This window comes from Nicotiana attenuata, unplaced genomic scaffold, assembly GCF_001879085.1.
Source record: "Nicotiana attenuata strain UT unplaced genomic scaffold, NIATTr2, whole genome shotgun sequence".
NCBI lineage: Eukaryota > Viridiplantae > Streptophyta > Magnoliopsida > Solanales > Solanaceae > Nicotiana > Nicotiana attenuata.
The window spans coordinates 389,125-412,609 of record NW_017670529.1 but is presented as its reverse complement, the minus strand read 5'-3'; the positions used below and the strand labels follow the sequence as shown (position 1 = coordinate 412,609).

Genomic DNA, 23,485 nt, shown 5'->3' with positions numbered 1-23,485 from the left:
AACGGAGACAACTTCTAACTCTTTTTGTGTGTTAATTAAGACATGTACATAAATGTTTGTTTTAACTAATTGGAAGTAGCTAAACATTAAGTGCTATAAATTCACTTCTAAGTGCTAGAACTGATTTTACAAAAAGACAGTTATGCATTGAAATTGATAATAGGCTTTTGGTAAACTGACTAAAATGCTACTAAAGTTATTTTCGTAAGATATTAATTTAAACAGAGACAAGCGAAAATGGAATGAAGAAGAGCCGGGGGTGTTTGGGAAGGCTATTTTGGGATTTACAAAAGATACATGCAACAACAATAAAAGTTGGGTCGGATATATGAAATCTCATTGATCATGATTCTCCTTTTAAATTAGTTTCAGGTCAAGATTACCTAAACAAAAGATACTAGGGATAAAATAGTCAAAAAGAGCTGTCAAACCAAATGGTCTTAAAAGCTAATAAGTTACTATCAGTTTGGAGAATTTGGTTGATCTTGGCTTATAAGCACTTTTGATGTTTCCAAATGCATAGCCAAGCAAGTTTGATGTTCTTATGAGCTAGTTTGATCAGCTTATAAGCTTACGAAAATGCCGTCAAAGTAAGTAGAATTGTGGTGACCGCAACAACCTTTTATATCTAAGAATAGTCAGAATGATCGAAACATTGAACTATTTGAATGTTCAAATAATAATGGTGTCACCTAAAATAAGAGAAGACTAATTCAATCTCTATCAGGGATCAGTTTCACTTTTCTGCTTTTTCATGTTTCCTAGGTTGCAACTTTTGTAGGGTTGAATTTTGTGCTTCAAAGGTGTTTGATGATTATGATTGGGGAAGAATATGCATCTCACTGGTTAATATTACCCTGCATTTCACTATGATTTATTTGGGTTGATGTTAAGTTGCATACTGTATTCTATTATTGATCGATGATGATGGTAGATTTGTTAGATGTGACTATTACATGTGCTTCTGATTGTTGTCATGAGTCTGATTGTTGTCACGTGTATGCTTATTCGTCTAAAGCTTTTGTTTTCCAAGATAAGCCGCTTCTGAATATCTGCTTTAACCGGTTAATCGCTATTCCCCTTTTTAGACCTTTGTTTTCTCTAATGTTCTCCTCGGTTGTGAATATTCCAGGTCATCTTTTCAGCTCACTGAGTTTTACGTTGCAGTCTACCTAAGAAAGCCTTTTTATTGGACTGTTTGAGATGGCTGAGGTATTATTAACCTTATTTCATATGCCAGTTATAATCAATCTAATATTTGTTCCTTCATTAGACTTTGTGCATAGAGACATTTACTTACAAACATAACTTTGATTGTTGCAGGAGGGTCACAAGGTTTCCTTGAACGTCTATGACTTGAGCCAAGGTTTAGCTCGTCAGTTGTCTACTACATTTTTGGGGAAAGCTATTGAAGGAATATGGTAAGTTGCATACTACCTGAAGGGCATTCTTTTCTTTTGAGTGATGATTGGATGGGGTTAATTGGGAGAAATTTTCTTCTGAGTTATGATGCAGGGGATGAGTTAATTGGGATATATTGAAACCAAATTCTGCTCTCTGATTAATAAGATCAAGTAAAATCCTATTACATAGAATAGACCGACGCCTATGTCAATTGTGTCACCGCTTGCCACTTTAACTTAAGCCAGCAGAACTGTCTTCCATAGCCTGATCTTATATTAAGTTGCGTCTAAACATATTGGTGCAGGGATAATACACTTTCTTGTGTTTTTCTGTCTTATTTCATGGAGGTCTTACCTCTCCTGTAGTTCTCACCTAATGAGTAGTTCGTTCGTGTCTGTCATAGCGGTAGTGTGAATTGTCTTTCTATCTCCTTTAATCAGATCTTTGTGTATCTATCCTGTAGGCACACAGGAGTGGTGGTTTATGGTCATGAATATTATTTTGGAGGTGGTATACAACATGCTCCAGCTGGGACGACTCCATATGGGACTCCTATTCGAGTTGTAGACCTTGGTGTCACACACGTGCCCAAGGATGTCTTTGAAATGTATTTACAAGAGATAAGCCCTCGGTATACTGCAGAGACATATAGTTTGCTAACCCATAACTGCAACAATTTCAGCAATGAGGTTGCTCAATTTTTGGTCGGTGCAACCATTCCAGATGATATTTTGAATCTTCCTAACGAGGTTATGAACAGCCCAATGGGTGCCCTTATAAGTAAGTTGGTTCTTTGCACTTTCTGTATTGAACATCTGTACGACATTTCTGATTGACATAAATACCTGATCTTAGTGAAACATGAAGTTCTGTGTTGATCACCGTTTTGTCTTTTTCATATCGTAGAATTTTGCTGTTCTGTGTTGGTTTCCTTTTGTCTCTGTCACATCCAGAATTTTCAGGAAAGGTGCCTCTTCTTGTGTGTAAATGCGCCGTACTTTCGTCATTAGTTCTGTGAAGTTTTGTGCGTGTTACATGATGCTTTCTCGGACATTCATGTGTTTTGGCAGCCTCCATAACTTAAGGAGTTCTTAGATATTCAAAATAGTGGGAACCATCTCCCTCTTTGGTAGTAATAGCGATATACTTGAAATGATATTTTTTCAATATCAAAATAGATGGAATAACTGTCTCCATTCCTATCACTAACTAAAAAAGTGTCATCTGAGCTATGTACAGTATTTCAGCCTCACCATTTTAGTTGTAATTTTCCCCATCAATTACTTTTTGCTTGGTTTATATGCAAAAAGTTACTCATTACTTATCAAAGAAACTATATACATTGCTGCTCTGTGCATTGAAAGTAATTTCTGGAGGGAAATTTTGTTTAAAATGTTCAGTTTTTAGGCTTACTCCATGCATTATTATCTTGATGCAGTGCCCATGATACAACAACTGGAATCAACATTGAGGGCTAACGCAGTTCCTCAAGCACCCCAGTTCAGACCACCTACTGTTGCTTCTGCTTCCCCGCCGATGGTTTCTGGTGGAAAGAGCCAAGTCGGAGAGGATAAATCTGGATCAGTAGTGCAGCCTGCCAAACTTGAAGAAAAACCTGTGGGAGAGCAAGAGAAGACACCTGCTAATACTGCTGTGAGGGATCCTCTGGGGGACTCACGAAGCAAGGTACAAGAGGAAATAACCCGTGAATTTGCTGCAATCATGGCAACTGGAACATTGCGTGCAAGTGAGGCTGCTGCTTTAGCAACTAAGAGAGTTATGCAAAGATATGGACACACAACTGCTGCTTTGAACTAATGACAAAAATGTTTGTCAATTCTTAATTTTTTTCACATCTGTGTTGGATAAGTAATATCCAATTGAATGATGTGAGCCTAGACATTTAGGCTGTTAAGTAGTAGGAGGTATATCGAACTATTGATTCCTATCGAACTATTGATTCCTATCTAAGATTGTTCCTTGAAAGAGATCCGTATCTTGTACGCTTTTTGGACTTTATTAATTGAATAAGAACTTTTTGCAAGACCATGCGCTTCTGATTGTGCATAAATAGTTGACTCAGAAAATGTAGGAGAACCTGGAAAATAGTTGAAACTAAGAGTGTGAGCACTACAGATAAGAAGTTGAGTGAGATATTCGTTCATGTTGTTAGAGTCTTCTTTGATTCGATTTGGTCCGATTTTCCTTTCTGTCTTTTGTTGGAGTGTTCAATAGATCCTACCTTGCCTTTCAGTTTTTAATGATATTGTTGTGAATTAGAACCTGAGCTTTAATGTTGCCAAAATATACAATGGTATGTTACGACAGAAGATCGAAAACAAAAAGGGTTGATTAAATAGTTTATGGGTCAAGACTATTTTAAGGAAACAAGCTGGTTAACCAGATAATACATTAAAGGATATGAAATGAGAAAAGAAATTTAGAAGGGTGTGTAGTTTGTCAAAGAGAAATTCACTTCTTACATATAAAACTTAATACTTGTTCACTAGACAGGCTAAGAAGTTTGTCCGCGAAAGAAACACTTGTGTGCTATGATTATTGTGAGTTCTACTTGTTTTTTCATTGCATTCAAATCGTTACAAAGCAATACTTATTTCGGAGGTTGTCCTTTGCAGTTGCTATTTTCTTGATAGATCTCTTCTCTCATTTACAAGCTACGATGAAAAACGAAGAACAGAAAAATAAAAACAAGTAACACTTGCATATAACCCTCCCTAAACCCCACGTGTGGGATTGCACTGGGTTTTGTTGTTGTTGTACTTGCATATAACATTTCCCGGATTAAGATTTTTAAAAATCATTAGTATAATATATGAATTTAACAGTTGAGTATATATTTATACATCTTTTTGTTCGGTAACTTTTTGGTACAAAACCAAAAACCAAACCGAATTATCAAATTGCAAAAATTACAACCGCAAATTTAACTAAATTATTGAATCTTTTATCGATTATTTGGGTTTTACCCAATTCTGAACGCCCCTAGAACTCAAGTTTGTGACATGAGGTGGAGAGAGGCAGGTAAGGCAATTTTACAGTCAACTCAGTCACTTAAAAGTTTGGATTTTCCAGGAAAAAAAGTAAAAGGATTCAAATAATCAATCCTTCCTGCACGTGGGAAGTCATGCATCAAAGTTTGAAAAAACAAGTGTATTTCGAAGCATTCATCTGCAAAATGAAAATTGAAAGAGATAATTCTCACTTGATGTATAGTAAGTATAAAATTTTGGGGTTTGCATTGCTATATCTGCACAAGACAGCAAAAGACTGGACACACCTATACTTTTGCAGCGAACCAACCTAACATTATGGGTGTCATTGAGCTTTGAACATGCTCGGGAAAGAAAACAAAGAATACGTTAAGTTCCCTTCTGTAACATTGAGTAAGATTAACATAAGATACACCTAAACTACTGCCACCAGACAAACCCGTCACCATTGAGCAAAAGAGCTAGTCTACCTTGGTGATAGGTGATCTTGTTCTGTGGACTGGATTTTCCCATTTTCAAGTTCAATGCTTGCTTCTTCTGGTACTGAACATGCGTCTGAAGGGATGTTAATGCCTGCAAAACCAACCATAACAGCTGCAGCTCCGATGTAATCCAAGATAGGGGGTGCATTTCCTGTCAGTGTATCCACGATTGCAGCTAGCGGGACCTGAATGGTGAGTCCTGCTGTTGCTACTGTTGTGGAGGTTAAAAGAATAGCCTTGGCCCACAGTAAATCGCTCAGCACATTGTCAAACATACCTATATATGGTTATTTGGAAGTTAGTAGTCCATATATTATGTTGCCTCCTACCAGATCAAGTAAACAAAAACCAAAAAGTTGGCAATGCCAAATCCCATCCGAAGAAAAGGAGAAATTGTTAAAGACGAGATGAATGAAGAACGTAAAGATTGACGCCACAGTTGGATAACATGTCTATTTCCCCTAATATAACTTTCACTACTTCAAGTAGTTTAGAAGCACGGCTTCCTGATGAAACATCAAAACGATTAAAAAGAAAAAAGCTATTGCTAAATATCAAGCTCAGAATAATAGATGATTCAAGGCTCCCTTGACCCAGCAAATCTGACATGGTTATTAGAAGTTTAGATGCACCTGTACTATGTAGTTCAGCCACATTAAAAGAATTAGAAAGAGAATGATAATGCCAAACCCCACTCCCTCAAAAAAAATAAGAAATTCATGAGGATGAGATGAAATATAACAAGAACGATATGCGACTGTGGACGATATGCCTAGCTAGTCTAACTCTACGTTTCACAACTAAAGAATTTAAGGTACAGGATGCCTGCGCACTTGATGATTGATGAACAGCTAAAAATCAAATTTCATGATACTTGCTGATTAGAGAACTCTTTTACAGTTGACGTGAGTGATTTGAGGTCAAGTCTCTAAATTTGCTTCTGCAGGAAGGACTCATCATCATATGACCGAAGCTTATAATTTATGCTTCCTAGTTGGGCTTCTCCTAATCTCAATTATCAGATGCAGACAAAATACAAAATAGAAAATAGAAAAATCACGATAAATCATGAATTAGAGTATGATTAAAAGTTGTTGTGTACAATAAAAAAGAGGCATCCATTTTTGTTTTTGTTTCTGATTTTCCTTCCAGCAGCTTAGCCAGGGTCGTACAGCGCCAGAGACTCTTTCTAACGGAAAAAAGACTAAACCTTATATGAAAAAATCTAGAACCTAGAACATTTCCTCTACTCGGCAATGTAAAGTAAAAAAGGGGACTTCACTTTTGTTTTTGTTTCTGTTTTTCCTGCCAGCAGCTTAGTTAGGGACATATTCCATCAAAGATTCTTGCTAACAGCAAAAGACGCTCTTTTTCTTTATTAAAAAAAGGCTATTATGGCGTTTGAATCGGTTTAAGCTTTAAAAAAATGGCTTCTGAATAAATAAGAAAGAAGAAGACAAATGTAGTGTGGGCTTGAATAAATAAGAAAGAAGAAGACGAAGAAAAACCCGGTATGAGTTCTAAAAAAATGGTGTTTGAATCTGGTATAGCTTTGAAAAAATGGCCATTTCTTCTTAATTACCTGATAAAAAAAAGGACCGTTTATGGTGCTTGAATACGTAAGAAGAAGAAGCAACAGGATTATGGGGTTCAAATTTGTATGGTTTGAAGGAAAGAAGAACTCCCTGGAATGGCCAAGTTTAAGCCATCGATGAAAATAAGCTGTCTAAATGAAAAATAGAGCAAAGTTTTAAGGAGTTGTCAATGTATATCTGGCCTATGTTTTCTCTTTTTTATGAATAGAAATTAAATCTTCTTCTATAAGTTGATATCATTTTCATTCAATCTCACACCAAGATAGTATTATCTATACATGTAGATTTTACATCTAATAGCATAATTCTCTCATCAAATCATCCAAAACAGGCACATCAGTGGCTATCTTCAATAAAACATCTTCCTTGCTTTCACGCTTTCTGTCCAAGTCCATTGGTTGATGGTATGGAATGTAGTCTCTTTATACTGTCTTGAACAGTCTTTACCTCATAAGTTAGTTTTTGGGGTTAAGTTAGGTCCAAGGTCTGTTTCACTTGACATCGTATCAAAATCAGACATTCCTAATGTTTTATTACCCAATGTTAAGCCCCTATTATATGTTATCCGTGCTCCAGATATCCAAATCTGGGTATAAATAGGGTGTTAAATCCCACATTGGTTGAGGATGTGTGTAGTCTCTTCATATGGCCTTGAACAATCCTTATATCTAAAGCTATCTTTTCTACTTTCTTTACACTTCCCACCTCCTGGCTTGCCACAGCATCCATCACCGTACTAGGTAATGTCTAAGCTATGTTGTATAGGGACTAAACTTAGACCTTTATAGCTAAAGTAAAGATGGAAAGCTGATCCTTACAAAAACAAGGAGTAAAGATGCAATCTTGCAACAGATGGTCCATATCTTTCTCATGCCTTTCGCCAAATCCAGCATACTACGATGCATCTCCTATTCCTCATATTATCCGCATTTAGAATAGTATCTCAGATAACACAATGTAAGAGTGCCACCTGCTTAGGAGTTTCAGGGGTGATTGGGCATGCAAATTTGCTTCAATGTGTCTGTTGGTTCTATTTCTTTAAAAAACATTCTTCAAACTTTAAAAACACCTCAAGCACTTCAAAATAACGAGTCAAATCTGCTTTGTCTTCCAGAAAACTTCTCTATATCATCGTTTGCCAGAGTTAACCATGTTTGCACTTCCCCTCAAGTGGCAGACCAAGTAGTTCGGTGAAGTGTTTCCATTTTACAAACATAGATCATAGATAACTCATGAGTATTATGTACTTCTCCAACTGCGAGTAGCCGAGTACCTTGAACTACCATATGCTGACCTGAAACTCAGAACCGCCTCACGTCCCACTAGTGTCCTGAATAAAAAAAAGTCTCATCTGTTGTTCACAGAAAACCAAGTATTATAAACTTTCAGATAGTTCGACGAACAAAACCTATTACTTCCTCCGTCTCATTTTGTATGAACCTGTTTGATTAGACACGAAGTTTAAGAAAGAAAGACATAACTTTGGAACTTGTGGTCTTAAACATGCCATGACATTTGTGTGGCTACAAAAGCATGTTACTTAGGTAAAATGGGAAGTTTAAAGTAAAATTGTTTCAAAATATAGGAAGATATCATTCTTTTGGGAATAGACTAAGACGAAAGAGTGTCACATAAAATAGAACAGACGGGTACTTTTTCTTCTTATATCATTCACAAATAGATGTCCAAATGTTCCCTTCTACTTTTTTGCCAAATAGAAATAGACGTCTGAAACCATTCTTTTCAAACTAAGACAAAGAGGTCTAGAGATTGACACAAACGTTAGAAGCCGCCATAACTTGAATAGAAAGGAGCAACTGTGCTAGGGTTTGTATCCTAGTTGAGAGTGGGGTATCTAAGCTAAGGTTTCTTTGCTAGTTGCGGGTGGAAGTAACTAAGCTAAGGTTCCTTTTCGTATGCTTGGGTTTTAAAAAGTGGTTCAACAAAATCATTAAGAGAAATGTGTTGTATCTTGATTGGGCCACAAACAAGTTTGGATGACAAATAAAGTTCACTTTTATTAACAAGACCCAGAAGAAAAAAAAACGGTTGGGCAAGTTCTGGACCATTTAACACAGCATAAAAATAAAGTTTATTCAGCATAACTTAGTAAATTAAGTAAAACTGGATTTTAGCAAAACTTTGACTTTAGTAATTGAGTAGCTAACTAATTACTCCATCAAATATTTTATATTTACACATTTATTATCTGTATCCCAATACCCGGTACTTCTAATTGTATCACTGTCCATTGAACCCTAAAGGTTATGAGATTAGCGAATTTGACCTCTAGAACCGTACCGTGTGGACATCTGCACCCGAGATAATACAACATTGCCAGTCATCGTAAAGAGGTTTCTTCAACTTGTCTCCAAAAGAACGCATCGGTCGTCGGATATTTGATAGGTAATGAAGCCCTTGCATCCACGTATCCTTGCCCAAGTCTTACACATTTCGAGCCATACCTAGTGGAATCAACTTAGATTTCCGATGCTACTTCAAACCACACTAAAGTTCTAAAGCTACCAAACCTTTCTATTTTGTGGATCAGGAAAAAAGAAAGAGTATCATTCGCAAAGAAGAAAACTAAGACAGATAGACAATCTACCCTGTGGACTTGTAGCCATTAACCTTAAAGCCATTGACAAGACCTCCACTCTTTCTAGAAGTTTACTTAATACTTTTTGACTAGTAAGCAAACTGTGTTTCATTACTATAAATGCCACGCACTAAGAAGTTTACAAAATGCTACCATAACAATAAAAAATAGCAAGGGTGAGAGGGGTTCTCCTGTGTTAGTCCCTACTAATACCCAAAAAACCAAAGGAAAATCTGCTAATCATGAAAAAGAATTTAACCCAATAATAAGCATGTTGGATCCATTGCCTCCATTTATATCAAAATATAGCAAGAAGCTCTAATTCACATAATTATCCATTTGTTGTGTGTCCAACATAAACAACATTCTCTATTCTCCAGTCCTCGATCTCCAATCTACTATTTCATTAGCAAAAAGAGTTGCACCTAGGATTTGTCTACTCCTCTCAAAAGCATTCCATGAGGTAAAAATGAGCTTGTCTAAGACGCGTTTCAATCTCAAGGATAAAGTGTTCGCGATGATCTTATACACTGCCACCAAACTGATCGGCCAAAAATCCTAAATGTCCAAAGCACCATTTTTTTTAATGACCGAGAAATCTCCGAGGACCAATGGTGCACGGTTTGAAGCTCAGTGGATAATGGGCTCGCCCCTCTACCCTTCTTCATTTAAATACTACGCTTTAGATCGAGCTAGCGACATGCGCTTAACTCCCACGTAACATGTTGCACTCTTAACACTAGACCAAAGCTCTGGAGGCCCAAACCACCACTTTTCTTAGGAATCAAGATTATATGTTCCACAACCTCTTTCTATAGCAGCTCCCAATGGTGAAAGAATGCAAAAGGAAACTCATGCAGGCATAAGTTACGCGGCGTAACGATTTGTCTCCCAAACAGTTTCATAGAGCCTAAAGGATCTTTTCTTCTGAATGGTTGCTCCATTCCTCTTTCTCCTCCTCAATAATTGTCTAGAATGTGATTCAGTTCAAACTTAGCCTCCAACCCCACTTTTCTCGTACAATATTTGATTAGAGAGCTCAATGAAATTATTTCATTTGTATGGACTAATGACACAACAGAAGAGTTTAGAATTATTCTTCAGAACAATTTAAGTGTTACTTTTATCTCCAAATAATTTCTGTGGCCACTAGTTGTTTGCCCCATATCGTCTTTGATTGTTTCCTTCTGGATTTCCTCATCATCACTTACGCCTTCTTTTTCCTCCTCCTCTTCTAGTACTTTTAAGTTCATTAAATAGGTATCCATAATTTGTTTCCGTGTACCCAAGCACCTCCTTGTTCCATTTATGCAAGTTGCTCTTCAACATTTTTAGAAATATTAGATAGGTTAAAACAAAGTTATCCTATGACCGTGTAGTTCTGCCACCATTCTCTAATTGTTTCCTCAAAATTATATGTTGCTGACATAATCAAATGCCAAGAGTTAGAAATCATACTGTTTTTCATAGGACAGGAACCAAATGCAAACACTTACTTCAAATGGTCACATAGTAAGCAATTCTGTTCAAGAAAACACTGAAGAAACAGCAATTAGAAGATCATGTAGAAGAAAAAAGGAGTGGACTATCATATTTCATGGTCCCCATTTTCACTCATTATGCACACAAAGACACAACAAATCAATAAATACTTAAATACGCAAGGGTAGGCAGACTCATACCTTTACCAACAATTAGGCCAAGTTGCTTCCAGGTGAGCGTATTAAATGGCTCGAGGTTAGCAAAGTTGAGTACAAGAGGGATGGGTAAGAATATCAGCAGGTTGAATAAACCCAAAAATCCAAGAAACTGTGCCATACTGGCATGACCACTTTTTCCATCATCATCAGGTAACTTTTTACGAATGAGGGTTATGTACACAGCATAAAAAGCGGATGAGAGGAGAGCAAGAATGTCTCCAAGAACAGGGTTTGAAGCAACTTTACTGGATCCTGATTTTGAGTCACCCAAGCTGACAATGATCGTTCCTCCCATGCAAAGAAGCACACTGACCAGCTTCACCCAACTGAAAATCTCTCCCAAGAATACAAGAGAGACCAGAAAAGTAAACAAGCTGGATGAACTGCTTAAGATGGTGTTTGACTGTAAGGAAAACCAAAATCACAACCACATTACACAGGCGGATATAATATTGCACCCACTATTAATGCGATAACTGGTTGAACATGATATAAGTATATACACTCCTAAAAAATCCTTAACTACATAACTTGAGTTGAAATTAGTGGGTGTGTCCGTTACATCCATTAATGTTTGTCGATGAAATGGATAAAAGCTACTCCCTCCATTTCATTTTATGTAATGTGCACAAGATATAGTAATGGAAAGAAGACTTTTGAATCTTCTGGTCTTAAACTGAAGGTGTGTATAACATACCAAAAATGCGCTTCGAATCTCATAGTCTTAAACATGTCATTACACTCCTAGAAGGGAGTGCCGTTAAGGATATTACAGAAGTATTAGAATTAAGAACTTACTAAAAAAACAAAGTGACATTATTTTTAAACAGTCTAAAAGGGAAAGCAAGACACATAAATTGAGATAGGAGGGAGTAAAAGATAGTATGCTTACCGTAACAGTTGTATATTTGAGTGATAGATTAAACGTAAGCTGTGCTAGAAACCAAAAAGGGCATATTAACAAGCTAACTTTAGCTACTCTAGAACGCGTCCAACGCCCTTTCGCGTCCAACCCCATATCAACACTTTGATCTAAACCCTTATCAGCAACAACCAATTTGCTCTCTTCTGTAACCCCACTTGGACTCAAACCATCATCAGCTTTATCATCAAGAAGAATAGCCTCCTCTGATTCACCAGAATCTTGCAAGGTGCTGCTATCTTTCTTCTTTCGCCAAAACAACAAAGTCCCATATTTATCTTCGAGAAAGCGTACAATTTCAATAAGAGGAATGTATATAACGAACAAAGAATTGCAGATGTATGTGACAAGAAAAGGGGAAACACCGGCATCCACAACGGACTGAACCACAAAACTAGCAGCAATCCAAATAGAGGCAACAGTTAATATATACACCAAACCTAAAACCCATCTCCAAGTTTGACTTTTCATCCCTTTTTTTAAACCAAAAATTTCAACCCCAGAGACGAATTTTAACTGGGAATGAATGCACCCTCTAAATGTTCATCGATTAAAAAACCTATTTGCTCCAATATATTGAAATGTCACATCCAATAGATGTTTGTTGAAGTCAAAGAGAATAAGAGGAAATCAACTGTAAGATATTTCATAAATGAGAATGGGATCCAATTGTTCGCAAAGGGCGTGGAATCTGCGATATTTTGAGAGAATGGGTTTTCTCCAGGAGACTAGTGGAGCACGTGCTTCACGACTCACGTGCTTCTCCTGTGTATAATTCAGTAAATATCGAATTACCCTATGGAAATGGAAGATTTTAGGTAACATTTAAGTTTGGTTTGAAGATGAAAATGTGTTTGGACATAAGTTTTCAAAACATATTTCACCTTTTTTTTAAAAAAAAAAGTATGAAACATGACTTATACACACAAGTTCTATAAACTATTAGAAATACCCAACAATACCTTTCTCGCTAACATTCATTATATTATCGCAAACCATAGTCCTAAACATAAATAAATTTGGTACAAAATTATCATTTTTATAATAAACTACATAATACACTATCAGGAGACCGAGAAGATGAAGCAGCATTGTTACAAAATAATAAATGGTGGACTCTTTTATAAAATACAAAAGTTTGGGAAAAATTTTAAAAAAATGAATGGTGATATTTTGGGCCAAAACCAGCTCTTGGGCTGATTTTGGGATTTGGTTTTTGGGTTTTGAGAATTTTTCCAAAATGTAGCTAAAATCTATGGCCAAACATGTATTTACCAAAAAAATCCCCAAATATATTTTGGCAAAATCTATGGCCAAACGGGTCCTTAGTATTTGGTTTAAGTTTTTTTTTTTCAAAAAAATTAGTATGGTATTCAATATTTAAAAATAAAATACAGAAATACCAATATACTTCCGAAATATCTATTAATATAGAAAAGGAGAGACAAATTCATAATATTGTGCCAAGTGTCAAACAACGTGTCAAGCTTAAGACAGAACTCCAATAAGCTTAGAGATTCAAAAAATTTATAAAATTAAAAAAATTATTTGAAGCTTTAAAGCATTAATTTGGCTAGTTATTCACATCATGAGTCTCACGTTTGGGCATATCTATTCACACCATGAGTCCCACATTTTTTAGACTCCCACGTTTCTTCATCCACGATCATCTATTCAAAAAATTAGACTCCCACATTTCTTCATTAGTTATTTATTAAATCTTTTATAAGCGTGAAATTCAACTAAAAAATTCTTTACAGATAATTTTACATAGAAATAGGAAGAAAGGAAAAAAAATACTCCAGATCCTCTTTCCAAACGTGGGCATCAGAACCTAACTCCATAACTTAAAAATTGTTTCATACGCTAATAATGTCTCAAACGTCTGCTCCTTTTATTTTCTTCTCTATTTCTATTCCCTTTTTTTCTCTGCTCAAAATACATAAGTTTGCAAATATAGCTACAACACTTCATGAAATCAGTTAAATTTCAAGCAACTCGATGCAATGGAATCTCAAAGTTAGAGTCATTCGAATGTGGGAAATGCCGGATCGTTTCAATCCTGAAAAACCATATTCGATTGAGTTGATTTTACAAGATGCAAAGGTAACATATTCAACTTTACATAGTTCTAAAGTTTTTCTTATTTTCTGGTTTTATGGATAAATTTTTCATTATAAAATGTACGAATTGTGAAAGATTATATGTAGTACCAATACTAATTTCTTTAGGATGAACTTACGGCAATTTTGCCTATTCAACTTCACTTAGTTTTAAGATTCTCTTCTTTTTTGGTTTAATGGATAAAATTTTCACAATAAACTATACTAATTAAATTATTATGCATACTACCAGTATTTTGTATCTGTTTCTAAATTATTCGGTAATTCTTCTATTCCATTATATCACGTTTTACAAAATTGTCTAACTAACTTTATATTTGTAGATGTCATTAGTCAGGTTGTGACGTATGAAGATGTTAAGACCCACAAGCAAGGAGATAACAAAAATGTCTTTCTCAATGTTCAACTCGAAGATGATCAGTAAATTATTCACTGATAGAAACTATACTTTTACAGTTTAATTATTTATATTATTTTATTGATGAATAATACCTTGAAACTTATAGGAGGAACAGGATTACGCCAACCTTATGGAGTGAACTTGTGGATTGTAACGACCCGGCCGGTATTTTCATGAGTTATAGCCTCGTTTCCCCCATTTCTACTTCCTTCTGTGTTCTTAAGCTGTATTTTATTGTATCATGTTGGTTGGTTCGGGTCCGGAGTGGTTTTGGAGTGAAATGAGACACTTAGTCTCGTATTTAGATGTTTAAGTTGGAAAAGTCAGCCGGATGTTGACTTATGTGTAAACGATCTCGGATGTGAATTTTGATAGTTCTGTTAGCTCGTTAGGTGATTTTGGACTTGGGAGAGCGTTCGGAATGTAATTTGAAGGTCCGTGGAGAATTAGGCTTGAATTGGCTAAATCGAAAATTTGGCAATTTTTGGTCGGCAGTGGAAAATTTGATATCGGGGTCGAAATGGAATTCCAGAAGTTAGAGTAAGTTCTTAGTGTCATTTGCGACGTGTGTGCAAAATTTGAGGTCATTCGGACGAGGTTTGATAGATTTCGGCGTCGTTTGCGGTATTTGGAAGTTTAGAAGTTCTTAGGCTTAAATCCGAGGGTAATTTGATATTTTGATGTTGTTTTGGGAGATCCGAAGGTTCGACTAAGTTTGAATGATGTTATGGGATGTGTTGGTATGCTTGGTTGAGGCTCCGAGGGCCTCGGGTGAGTTTCGGGTGGTTAGCGGATCATTATTTGGCTTTGGGAGTTGATAGATTTCTGGTATCAGCTGTATCTGGTCTCTGGTCTTGTAAGTGCGGACCTCACAGAATTTGTGCGGACCGTAGAAGTGTTATGCGGCCGCAGAGGAAATTATGCGGACCGCGGAGGTGTTATGCGGCCGCGACAAAATTGTGCGGACCGCGGTGAGGGGTGTGCGCCCGCAGTGAATTTTATGCGAACCGTGGAAGGAAATGGCTCAGGACCCGCGGCAGGATTTTGCGGACCGCACAGTGAAGGTTCAGTGAGCACTATATAAGCGAGGCTTAGGGTTTTATTTCATATCTTGGACTTTGGGAGCTCAGTTTAAGGCAATTTTTTTAGAGTTTTTCAAGAAATTCATCAGGATAAGTGATTCTAACTCGGTTTTGGCTAATATTCATGAATATATCATTGAATTCATCATTCGATTCGTAATTTGGGACGAAATTTGAGAAAAATTGGTGGAGTTTCATAAAATAAATTTTTGGGATTTGAAAGCCGATTCGAAGTCGGATTTGAGTGAAACTAGTATGGTTAGCCTCATAATCGAATGGGTTGTCGAATTTTGCGACATTTGTCGAATTTCGAGATGTGGGCCCGGATTTTGAGTTGACTTTTTGACCTAAAGCTTAGCATTTTCTTACGGGATTGATTCCTTTAGCTCGTGTTGATTGTATCGAATTGTTTATGGCTAGATTCGAGGCATTTGGAGGCCGGTTCGAGAGGCAAGGGCATCGCGGAGTAGGATTTTGATCGGCTTGAGGTAAGTAACAATTGTAAATCTAGTCCTGAGGGTATGAAACCCCGGATTTCGTATCATTTTACTATTTTGAGGTGACACACATGCTAGGTGACGGATGTGTGGGCGTGCACCGTCGAGGATTGTGACTTGGTCCTTCCCGTAGAAACTATAAAGTTGTGTATTTGGTTGAAACTATATGATACTTATGTGATTTAGAAAGAGTTTCTGTAAATTGGGTTGAATGCCATGTTGGGCCTTGTGCCAGAGCTGTTTAGGCCCTTAGGGGCCTTTTTCTTACTATCCTCTCACTGTTTTTGATTGAAAATCTATACTCAGTCATGTTATACTTATTGATTTCATAACTCAGTCTTTATTACTCTGTTTGATGCATATAAATATTGTTTTGGGCTGAATACTCTGTTTTTACTGAGAGCCCGAGTGGCTTGAGAGGTTTATGACTGAGTGAGGCCGAGGGCCTGATTTGTGAGGATATTTATGGGATCGGGCTGCACGTCGCAGCATGTTTTGATATAGGCAGAGGGCTTGATTGATTTATGCCACGAGTTAGCTTGTTATAGCGCTTAGGCTAAAGGAGCCCCTACGGAGTCTGCACACCCCCAGTGAGCGCAGGTACCTACTGAGTGCGAGTGCCGAGTGCTGAGTGACTAGGAGGCATGAGTGATGGTGAGGTTTGCCCGAGGGTCTTTATTTGAGTGATGGTGAGGTTTGCCCGAGGGGCTGTATCTGAGTGATTGTGAGGTTTGCCCGAGGGGCTGTATATGAGTGATGTTTGCCCGAGGGGCTGTATACGAGTGATGTTTGCCCGAGGGGCTGTTTATGATTTCAGCATTTTGCTACTTTTGCAATGAACCTTTGTTCGAAAACTGTTGAGAGATGTTTTTAAATGATTTTACTAGAACTGGATTTAAACAAGATGATTTGATTCAAACTATGGTTTTAAAAGCATGCCGTATTTTTTGTGATATGAACTTTACTTGCATTATTTCTCGTCACTACTTCTCAATCTTTATTTACTGTTGTTACTTACTGAGTTGGCTTACTCACGTTACTCCCTGCACCTTGTGTGCAGATTCAGGCGTTTCTAGACATGGTAGCGAGTGTTGATTGTTCAGTTGCAGATCCATCGGAGTTAGCAAGGTAGCTGCGTGGCGATCGCAGCCCTGCTTTCCTCCCTCTTTATCTTTCCTTAGTTGTATTCAGTTATTTTTAGACTATGTTAGTCTTGATATTGTCAGACGATTGTAGTAGATGCTCATGACTAGTGACACTCCGATGTCGGCTTTCTTTTCCGCACTTTGTTTTGATTTGAACTCCTTTATGAAGGTTTTATATTAAATAGCTTTGGAATTTTCTTTGAAATGAAGATATCTTTTTGTTTTGGTAATGTGTCGGCTTGCCTAGTACCATGATAGGCGCCATCACGACAGGGTTAGTTTGTGGGTCGTGACATGGATCCAATTCAGCCTCACTTGAATGGAGCTATAGACGAACATTTGATTGTTGTTTTACAATTTATGAAACCTCAAAAATTCCGAGGTTTACCAATTTTACATCTACATTTAAAATTTAGTTTCAAAAAATTTATAATTTATAATTTTTGATTTATCTAATCTACAGGTAACTACTCAGTGCGTAGTTGTTGGTACTCTACAAAACTTTGTATCAATTCTACCCGCAATTGTCACGACCCAATTCTATTATAGGCCGTGAAGGCGCCCAACACCATTGCTAGGCAAGCCAACACTGATCAGTCTAGTAGTTTCCCGTTTTTAATAAGTTTGCTAAGTAGATAACTTTCCTCATTTTTAAAAGATTTAAGAAATGGCGGATGTAAAATAATTAACGAAGCAACTGAGTGCAAATCGTAATCATAAAAATGAACCCAAAATCATAAGTCTACTAGTGTGTGCCAAGACCTGTTGTCACAAGTATATGAGCATTCTAGTAGAATATACAAAAAAATATTAGTCTACTGTCCGAAATAAAATAGACAGAAAAATATAACAAAAGAAAGACTCCAGCTGCTGCAGAACGGCTCGGAAGGCAGCTCACTATGAAGTCTCGAAGTGTACGTCAAGCGTGCGCGCCGGACTGATATCCAGATGCACCTACCTCAGATCCTGCACATTTAAGTGCATAAGTGTAATGTGAGTACATAAACAAGTACCTAGTAAGTATCTAGTCTAACCTCGAAGAAGTAGTGACGAGGAGTCGACTCCGACACTTACTAAGGGCCAACAATATAATTATATGAAATACTAATTAAACATGATGTATAGAAATGACAATAAAACTTAGAATAAGAAATAAATGAACCATCCTTTCACCATATTTAAGAACCAAATCATTTCCTTCTAGTTACTGGGTTCACAATTATATATTAATATAAATTTAATAGATTTTCTAATACAAATACAGGGTCTACGCGAAAGTTATTGGGTTCGGCCGAACCCGTAAAGAATACCCTACCTCCGGCCCAAAATTACATAATACACATATTATTGCTTATAACATAAATATTGAAGTTCTAAAACCATTATTTTCATAGTTTTCTTTAATCTTTACCACCTTTTTTCCCCACTATACTTGCCTTTCCCCCTTTTCTTTTTTGTTGTCTACTTACGTTATAACCTTTCTCCTGTCTGAGTTTAGCACTTTTAATTTCCATATTTTTTTCACAATATTATCATAGTTTTATTTTTGTATTTGTGAATACCTTACTTAAAAATATTACATTTTATTGCTTTATGCACTAGTTAATATTCGAGCCAAACAAACTGAAGTTATTAGACCGAATAAACCGAAACCGAAAAGAGAAAAGCCGAACCATATCGAATTTAATTAGGTATGATATTGGTATAGTATTTTAAGAAACCGAATACCGAATCAAAATATCTAAATACCGTACTATACCGACCAACAAACCGTGATTTCCACCCAACCAAGTGCACAAATAGCCCTTTTTTGGACCCGCATTTAAAGAACATCCAAAATTTACAAAATTTGTAACCTTTAACTCCTTCACAATCAACTTCAGAAGAATAGTACTAGGTTCAGAATAAAATATTTATACATAAAGTTTAAGCAAAAATTATTGGATCTGTCCGAATATTCTATCTCTATAAAATGCATTATAAATATTTGACTGTAAATATCAGTTGTTATTGTATATTAATTTGAGATTGTTGTAGGAACCCATAAACTTTAAATTCTGAATCCAATGTACCAGTTTTCCACGCTCTTGAGTATATTGATGCTTTACATGAGTAAATCAGGAGCAGATGCCTTGTCTAAAGGAAATTTACCTGGTGGAGAATTTTGATATACTGCACAATCCCACTTTTCCTTTATCACATAATGTCATATTCTAGTGTTACAATATGTATGAAACAAGAAAGAGAATCTGCATAGCAGGGAATTTATTTTTCCTTTCGAGAAGATGTAATGATATTTTGGATTATTACTTGCTGCAAAATGCACATTCCTCGTTCGACTACTTTTAAGAAAATGCATGGCGTACGTCTTTTTTCCTCAAAAATATCAGTGATCTCTGAAGTCGCTTTCAATAATATAAAGATGAGATGAACATAAAATAGCAGTTCAGAAATTCGTTTATATTGGAAGTAGTGATTTTCAGACCATATATAGAAAAAGATGAGAACCACACAAGTTTTGCAAACAGTAATCAAACAAGCAAAATGTTTCCAGAGAGAAAATGGGAACTGTAACTAGCGATTATGTTGTCGAGTTAAAGCACGATACTAAGTAGAGTTACTATGTACTGACAGTATAAAAGAATTTACACAATCATGTCATTTACGAGGTAATTAGAGATAAAACTCTATGATAAGTACACTAATAGTGTAAAAGGTTTTTACGTTGTCAATGTATATAACTTAAATCCTATTAAGTACTGAAAATGACATGACGATTCTTCATTCTGCTAGGTAGCATACATCAGTTCTTTGAGTTCCTTGCTGAAATGGCTGTTAACAAATTGTTCAGTTTGTAATTTTGCATAATACACGCATTATTAGAAGTACTATTCATACATGTAACTTCATTTTCCTAAAGAATCCAACAGTGGTAGCACTAGATGATCATTCCTCCATCACTTTACAACATCTCTGGAGGGCTGAAGCAACATGATCATCATTAATACCACTTAATCCGATATTCGTCCGATCAAGTCAAAATATTGGATGTCACACTGAAGAACCACAAGATGCTAGTGACCTTGCATTCTGTGTCCTTGAATTTGAACCCCATTCTATGGCTTCTGCGACTTCTCCTTTGCATTCATTTGTAGATATGATACTGTCTTCAGTTGACATTGACATGGTGGATGGTGCTCGAGTTGGAGAAGCGAATGGTGAATCCAATCCTTCTGCGTTAGGTGCTATTGAAAGGGTACTGAGAGCAGTGACCACATCACTGATCAGAGGACGTACTGCTGGATCATCTTGCAGACACATCGAAGCAATAGCAACTGCTTGATTGAAACTTTTCTTTGGGAAATTTGCTTCAAGAAGTGGATCAGCTAGTTCAAGGTATCTCCTTGGGTCTTTGAATATTGGTTCAGCCTGGAACAAGTACAACAACATAACTTTTAGCTTAAACTATTTTCGGTAATAGAATATTAATAATGAAAATGCTCATTATGTCAAAGCAGAAAGGAAGGAGAAATGTTTTGCTTACCCAAGTAACTAAATTCTGCTGATGCCCATTCCTAGTGATATCGACTGCTCTCTTTCCCGTAATTAGCTCCAATAAAACTACACCGAAGCTATAGACATCGGACTTGATAGTCAGTTTTCCAGTTAGCTGGTACTCGGGAGCACAATAACCGTATGTTCCCATTACTCTTGAAGAAACATGGGTGTTATCCCCCGTAGGTCCAACCTTGGCTAACCCGAAGTCTGAAAGTTTTGCATTATATTCCTTATCCAGCAAGATGTTGGAGGACTTCAAGTCACGGTAAATGACAGGCGGATTTGCTTTATGATGTAAATACTCTAGTCCCTTAGCAGCATGTAGTGATATTTTCATCCTTGTGAACCAATCTAGCGGAATTTTATTTGGTTCAATATCTGAAGAAATGCATAGACATGATTCTCCATTAGTTTGATAATTTTCAATGTGTTGCTTCAGTGTGCAGAGTTAACAGATCGCGAATATAGAAGGGAAATGGATCTGCTATTTTCACAAATGCAGGTAATGTGAGAAAGCTAACTAAAACAATTACCAAGCAGATGATCCTCCAATGATCCCAATGGCATGTACTCATAAACCAGAAGTCTTTGATCTCCATCAGCACAATACCCTATCAAATTTACAAGATTTGGGTGGTGCAGAAGGCTCAACATCAACACCTCTACTAGGAATTCTCGGTTTCCTTGCAATCCATTGCGGTCAAGCTGTTTCACTGCTACAATCTGGAGAAAATGAAGTGATGATCAGTACAGTTTTCAGGGCAAAATGCTATGTAAAGAAAAGATAGTAGAATTTTCTCAAGTCTTGAGAACCTGTCCAGTTTTGTTCAGGAGACCTTTGTAAACACGTCCAAATCCACCTTCACCTATCAGACATTCTGATCGGAAATTCTTTGTAGCTGTTGCCAGTTCCCTGAAGGTGAAAGTTTGAGCTGCAATGTTGTTCTGGCCGTCGCCTTTGTTAGAAGCCTTTTGGTGTGTGGCTTCTGCTGCCGCCTTTCTAGTACTTTCTGCGGACAAAGTTAGAAGATTTATATATTAGGAAAGCAAAGCACCAGCTAAAACACTTGAACGGCCGCTCAATGCACCCTGTCCCCACAGTGCTTCTACTAAAATGTGTGAATCTCTCCTCTGAAAGCTGAAGTTGCTAGAGGTAACACTTTAACATATAGCTGAAGTTGCTAGAGGTAACACTCTTAACATATCTACTCACTGAAAGTATTTTATTGACAGGTACCATTAAAACTCCAACTCAAGACCTCTACTGCTTTATTACCATATCGGATTTTGTGAACATCTTATCTAAAACTTTATACTACCAGAGAGAGAGAGAGAGAGAGAGAGAGAGCTTATTTATTTTAGGTCTACAATAGGCCCCCTCTCCTTTACTGTTTTGTTGTTATAAAAGTTGGCTTTAAGAAACCTATCTTCTTTTGTGGTCACAGTAGAATTTTTCCACAATGAGCAGAAAAATAGCTCTATGAAACAGTCCCCAGTCTTTGGTTCAATGGCAAGAACACAGTCCGTGATATGTGGGTTAGGCGCAGGGGCGGAGCTAGCCATGGGTTCGGTTGAACCCGGTAACTTTGGTTCGGTATTTGCCTTACAAAATCCATGGAATATACACAAATTATTAAATTGAACCCAGTAACTTAAAATGACTAAAATCTCGAACCCATAAACTTCAAATCCTGACTTCGCCTCTAGTTAGGCGTAATTGGAACCTTGCAGTGGACTAAAAGCATTGTATTTAAGTCCAGAAATAAAGATGAGTGAGCCATTAACACCAAATTTAGAACAGTACGCCAGCTGATCCTCGGGAATTTTTCGATTATAAAACAAAGAAATAGCTTTATGAAGCAAAGCAAAGCTTAGTTTAAACCTTGTCTTGATCAGAGTTGGAATATGAATTTTGAACACCCAAAAAAAGAAAAAAGAAAAACAAAAGCTAAAATCAAACTCCAAATTAAATGCGTTTTAAAGTTATTATTTTAAAGAAACATTTCATATGGTCATACCGAAGAAATTGCGACAACCTTACCAGAAGGAGGTTGTGGACGCTGAGAATGAGAACGAGAATGCAGCTCTTGCTGTGATTTTGGCCTCGATAATGAATATTGTGTACGCTTTTGGAGACTTTCCCTGTGATTAGCAACAGCAGCAGCACCAGATGTTTCTCTTTTGTTGCTATGTATTCTCTTGAATGCCTTCTTTTCATTCGACGAAAAACATGAAAAGCAACCCATTTTTTTAATATAAACCCTTTGCAGGAACGGTTGTATATTTTCTAAAAAGAACAATTTCTATAATCTGGATGCTGTAAATTGGTTTAGGCAATGCTAGTATTTGCCTTCTATATAGAGCTAACAGTTTGATCTGCAAAATCTACCAAATGTCTAGAGCCAAATTCTAAAAACTCAATCTTGATAGAATCAAAAGAATGAGAACTGTAAACACCTTTTATGGATCTGTGAATGTAAATATGGCGTATATAAAGATAACTATGGCTTATGGATAGCTAATTAAGGCTGTCTAAAAACGGAAGGAGCTATTTTTAGCATAAGGGGGAGAGAAGGAGATATGTTTGGAGATGTTTTCCGTTGAACTTCCCGCAGAATTCGGGGGATATAATGGTTGGGAGAATTTGAAGGGATATTTGGTGAAAAGACAAACTTGAGAACGAATTTGGCGCGGACCTAAACTTTGATTTCTCACCTTATATTGTTGCATACTTGAAAAATGATTAAAAAATTTGTACCCCTCACTGTTTATACCAATCAAACACATGACATATGTTTCAGCATACTAACCATAGTTACTTTATATATATTCTCACCTTAATTTATTACTTAACCATGATAAATTAATGCAATTTGGTATAAACACCATGTATGGATAGGTTTTTACCATTGAATATCTTCCGGTACATATAGTACTCCCTCCGGTTTACAATAAGTGTCCAATTTG

General features: G+C 36.7%; 3 protein-coding genes across 3 annotated transcripts in view; 1 reads left to right on the top strand and 2 right to left on the bottom strand.

Annotated features, from left to right (window-relative positions):
- LOC109240610 (desumoylating isopeptidase 1) overlaps positions 1-3,450 on the top strand; it is a 3,959-nt gene extending 509 nt beyond the window's left edge. The window contains exons 2-5 of the mRNA XM_019407277.1: positions 1,133-1,212; positions 1,324-1,421; positions 1,868-2,184; positions 2,843-3,450. Coding sequence (XP_019262822.1) covers positions 1,204-1,212; positions 1,324-1,421; positions 1,868-2,184; positions 2,843-3,222 — 804 coding nt within the window. The 5' untranslated portion in view covers positions 1,133-1,203 and the 3' untranslated portion in view covers positions 3,223-3,450. The remainder of the gene's footprint in view (positions 1-1,132; positions 1,213-1,323; positions 1,422-1,867; positions 2,185-2,842) is intronic.
- A 1,151-nt stretch (positions 3,451-4,601) lies between these two features.
- On the bottom strand, positions 4,602-12,417 carry LOC109240609 (thiamine-repressible mitochondrial transport protein THI74). Its single transcript, XM_019407276.1, has 3 exons — positions 11,684-12,417; positions 10,774-11,194; positions 4,602-5,174 (listed from the first exon to the last, which is right to left on the bottom strand). Exons 1-3 carry the CDS (start codon positions 12,182-12,184, stop codon positions 4,882-4,884), a joined length of 1,215 nt encoding a protein of 404 aa, XP_019262821.1. The 5' UTR covers positions 12,185-12,417; the 3' UTR covers positions 4,602-4,881.
- Positions 12,418-19,605: 7,188 nt separating this feature from the next.
- LOC109240607 (serine/threonine-protein kinase At3g07070) lies at positions 19,606-23,049 on the bottom strand. Its single transcript, XM_019407274.1, has 5 exons — positions 22,560-23,049; positions 21,332-21,528; positions 21,052-21,241; positions 20,505-20,896; positions 19,606-20,389 (listed from the first exon to the last, which is right to left on the bottom strand). Exons 1-5 carry the CDS (start codon positions 22,762-22,764, stop codon positions 20,012-20,014), a joined length of 1,362 nt encoding a protein of 453 aa, XP_019262819.1. The 5' UTR covers positions 22,765-23,049; the 3' UTR covers positions 19,606-20,011.
- Positions 23,050-23,485: the final 436 nt, after the last annotated feature.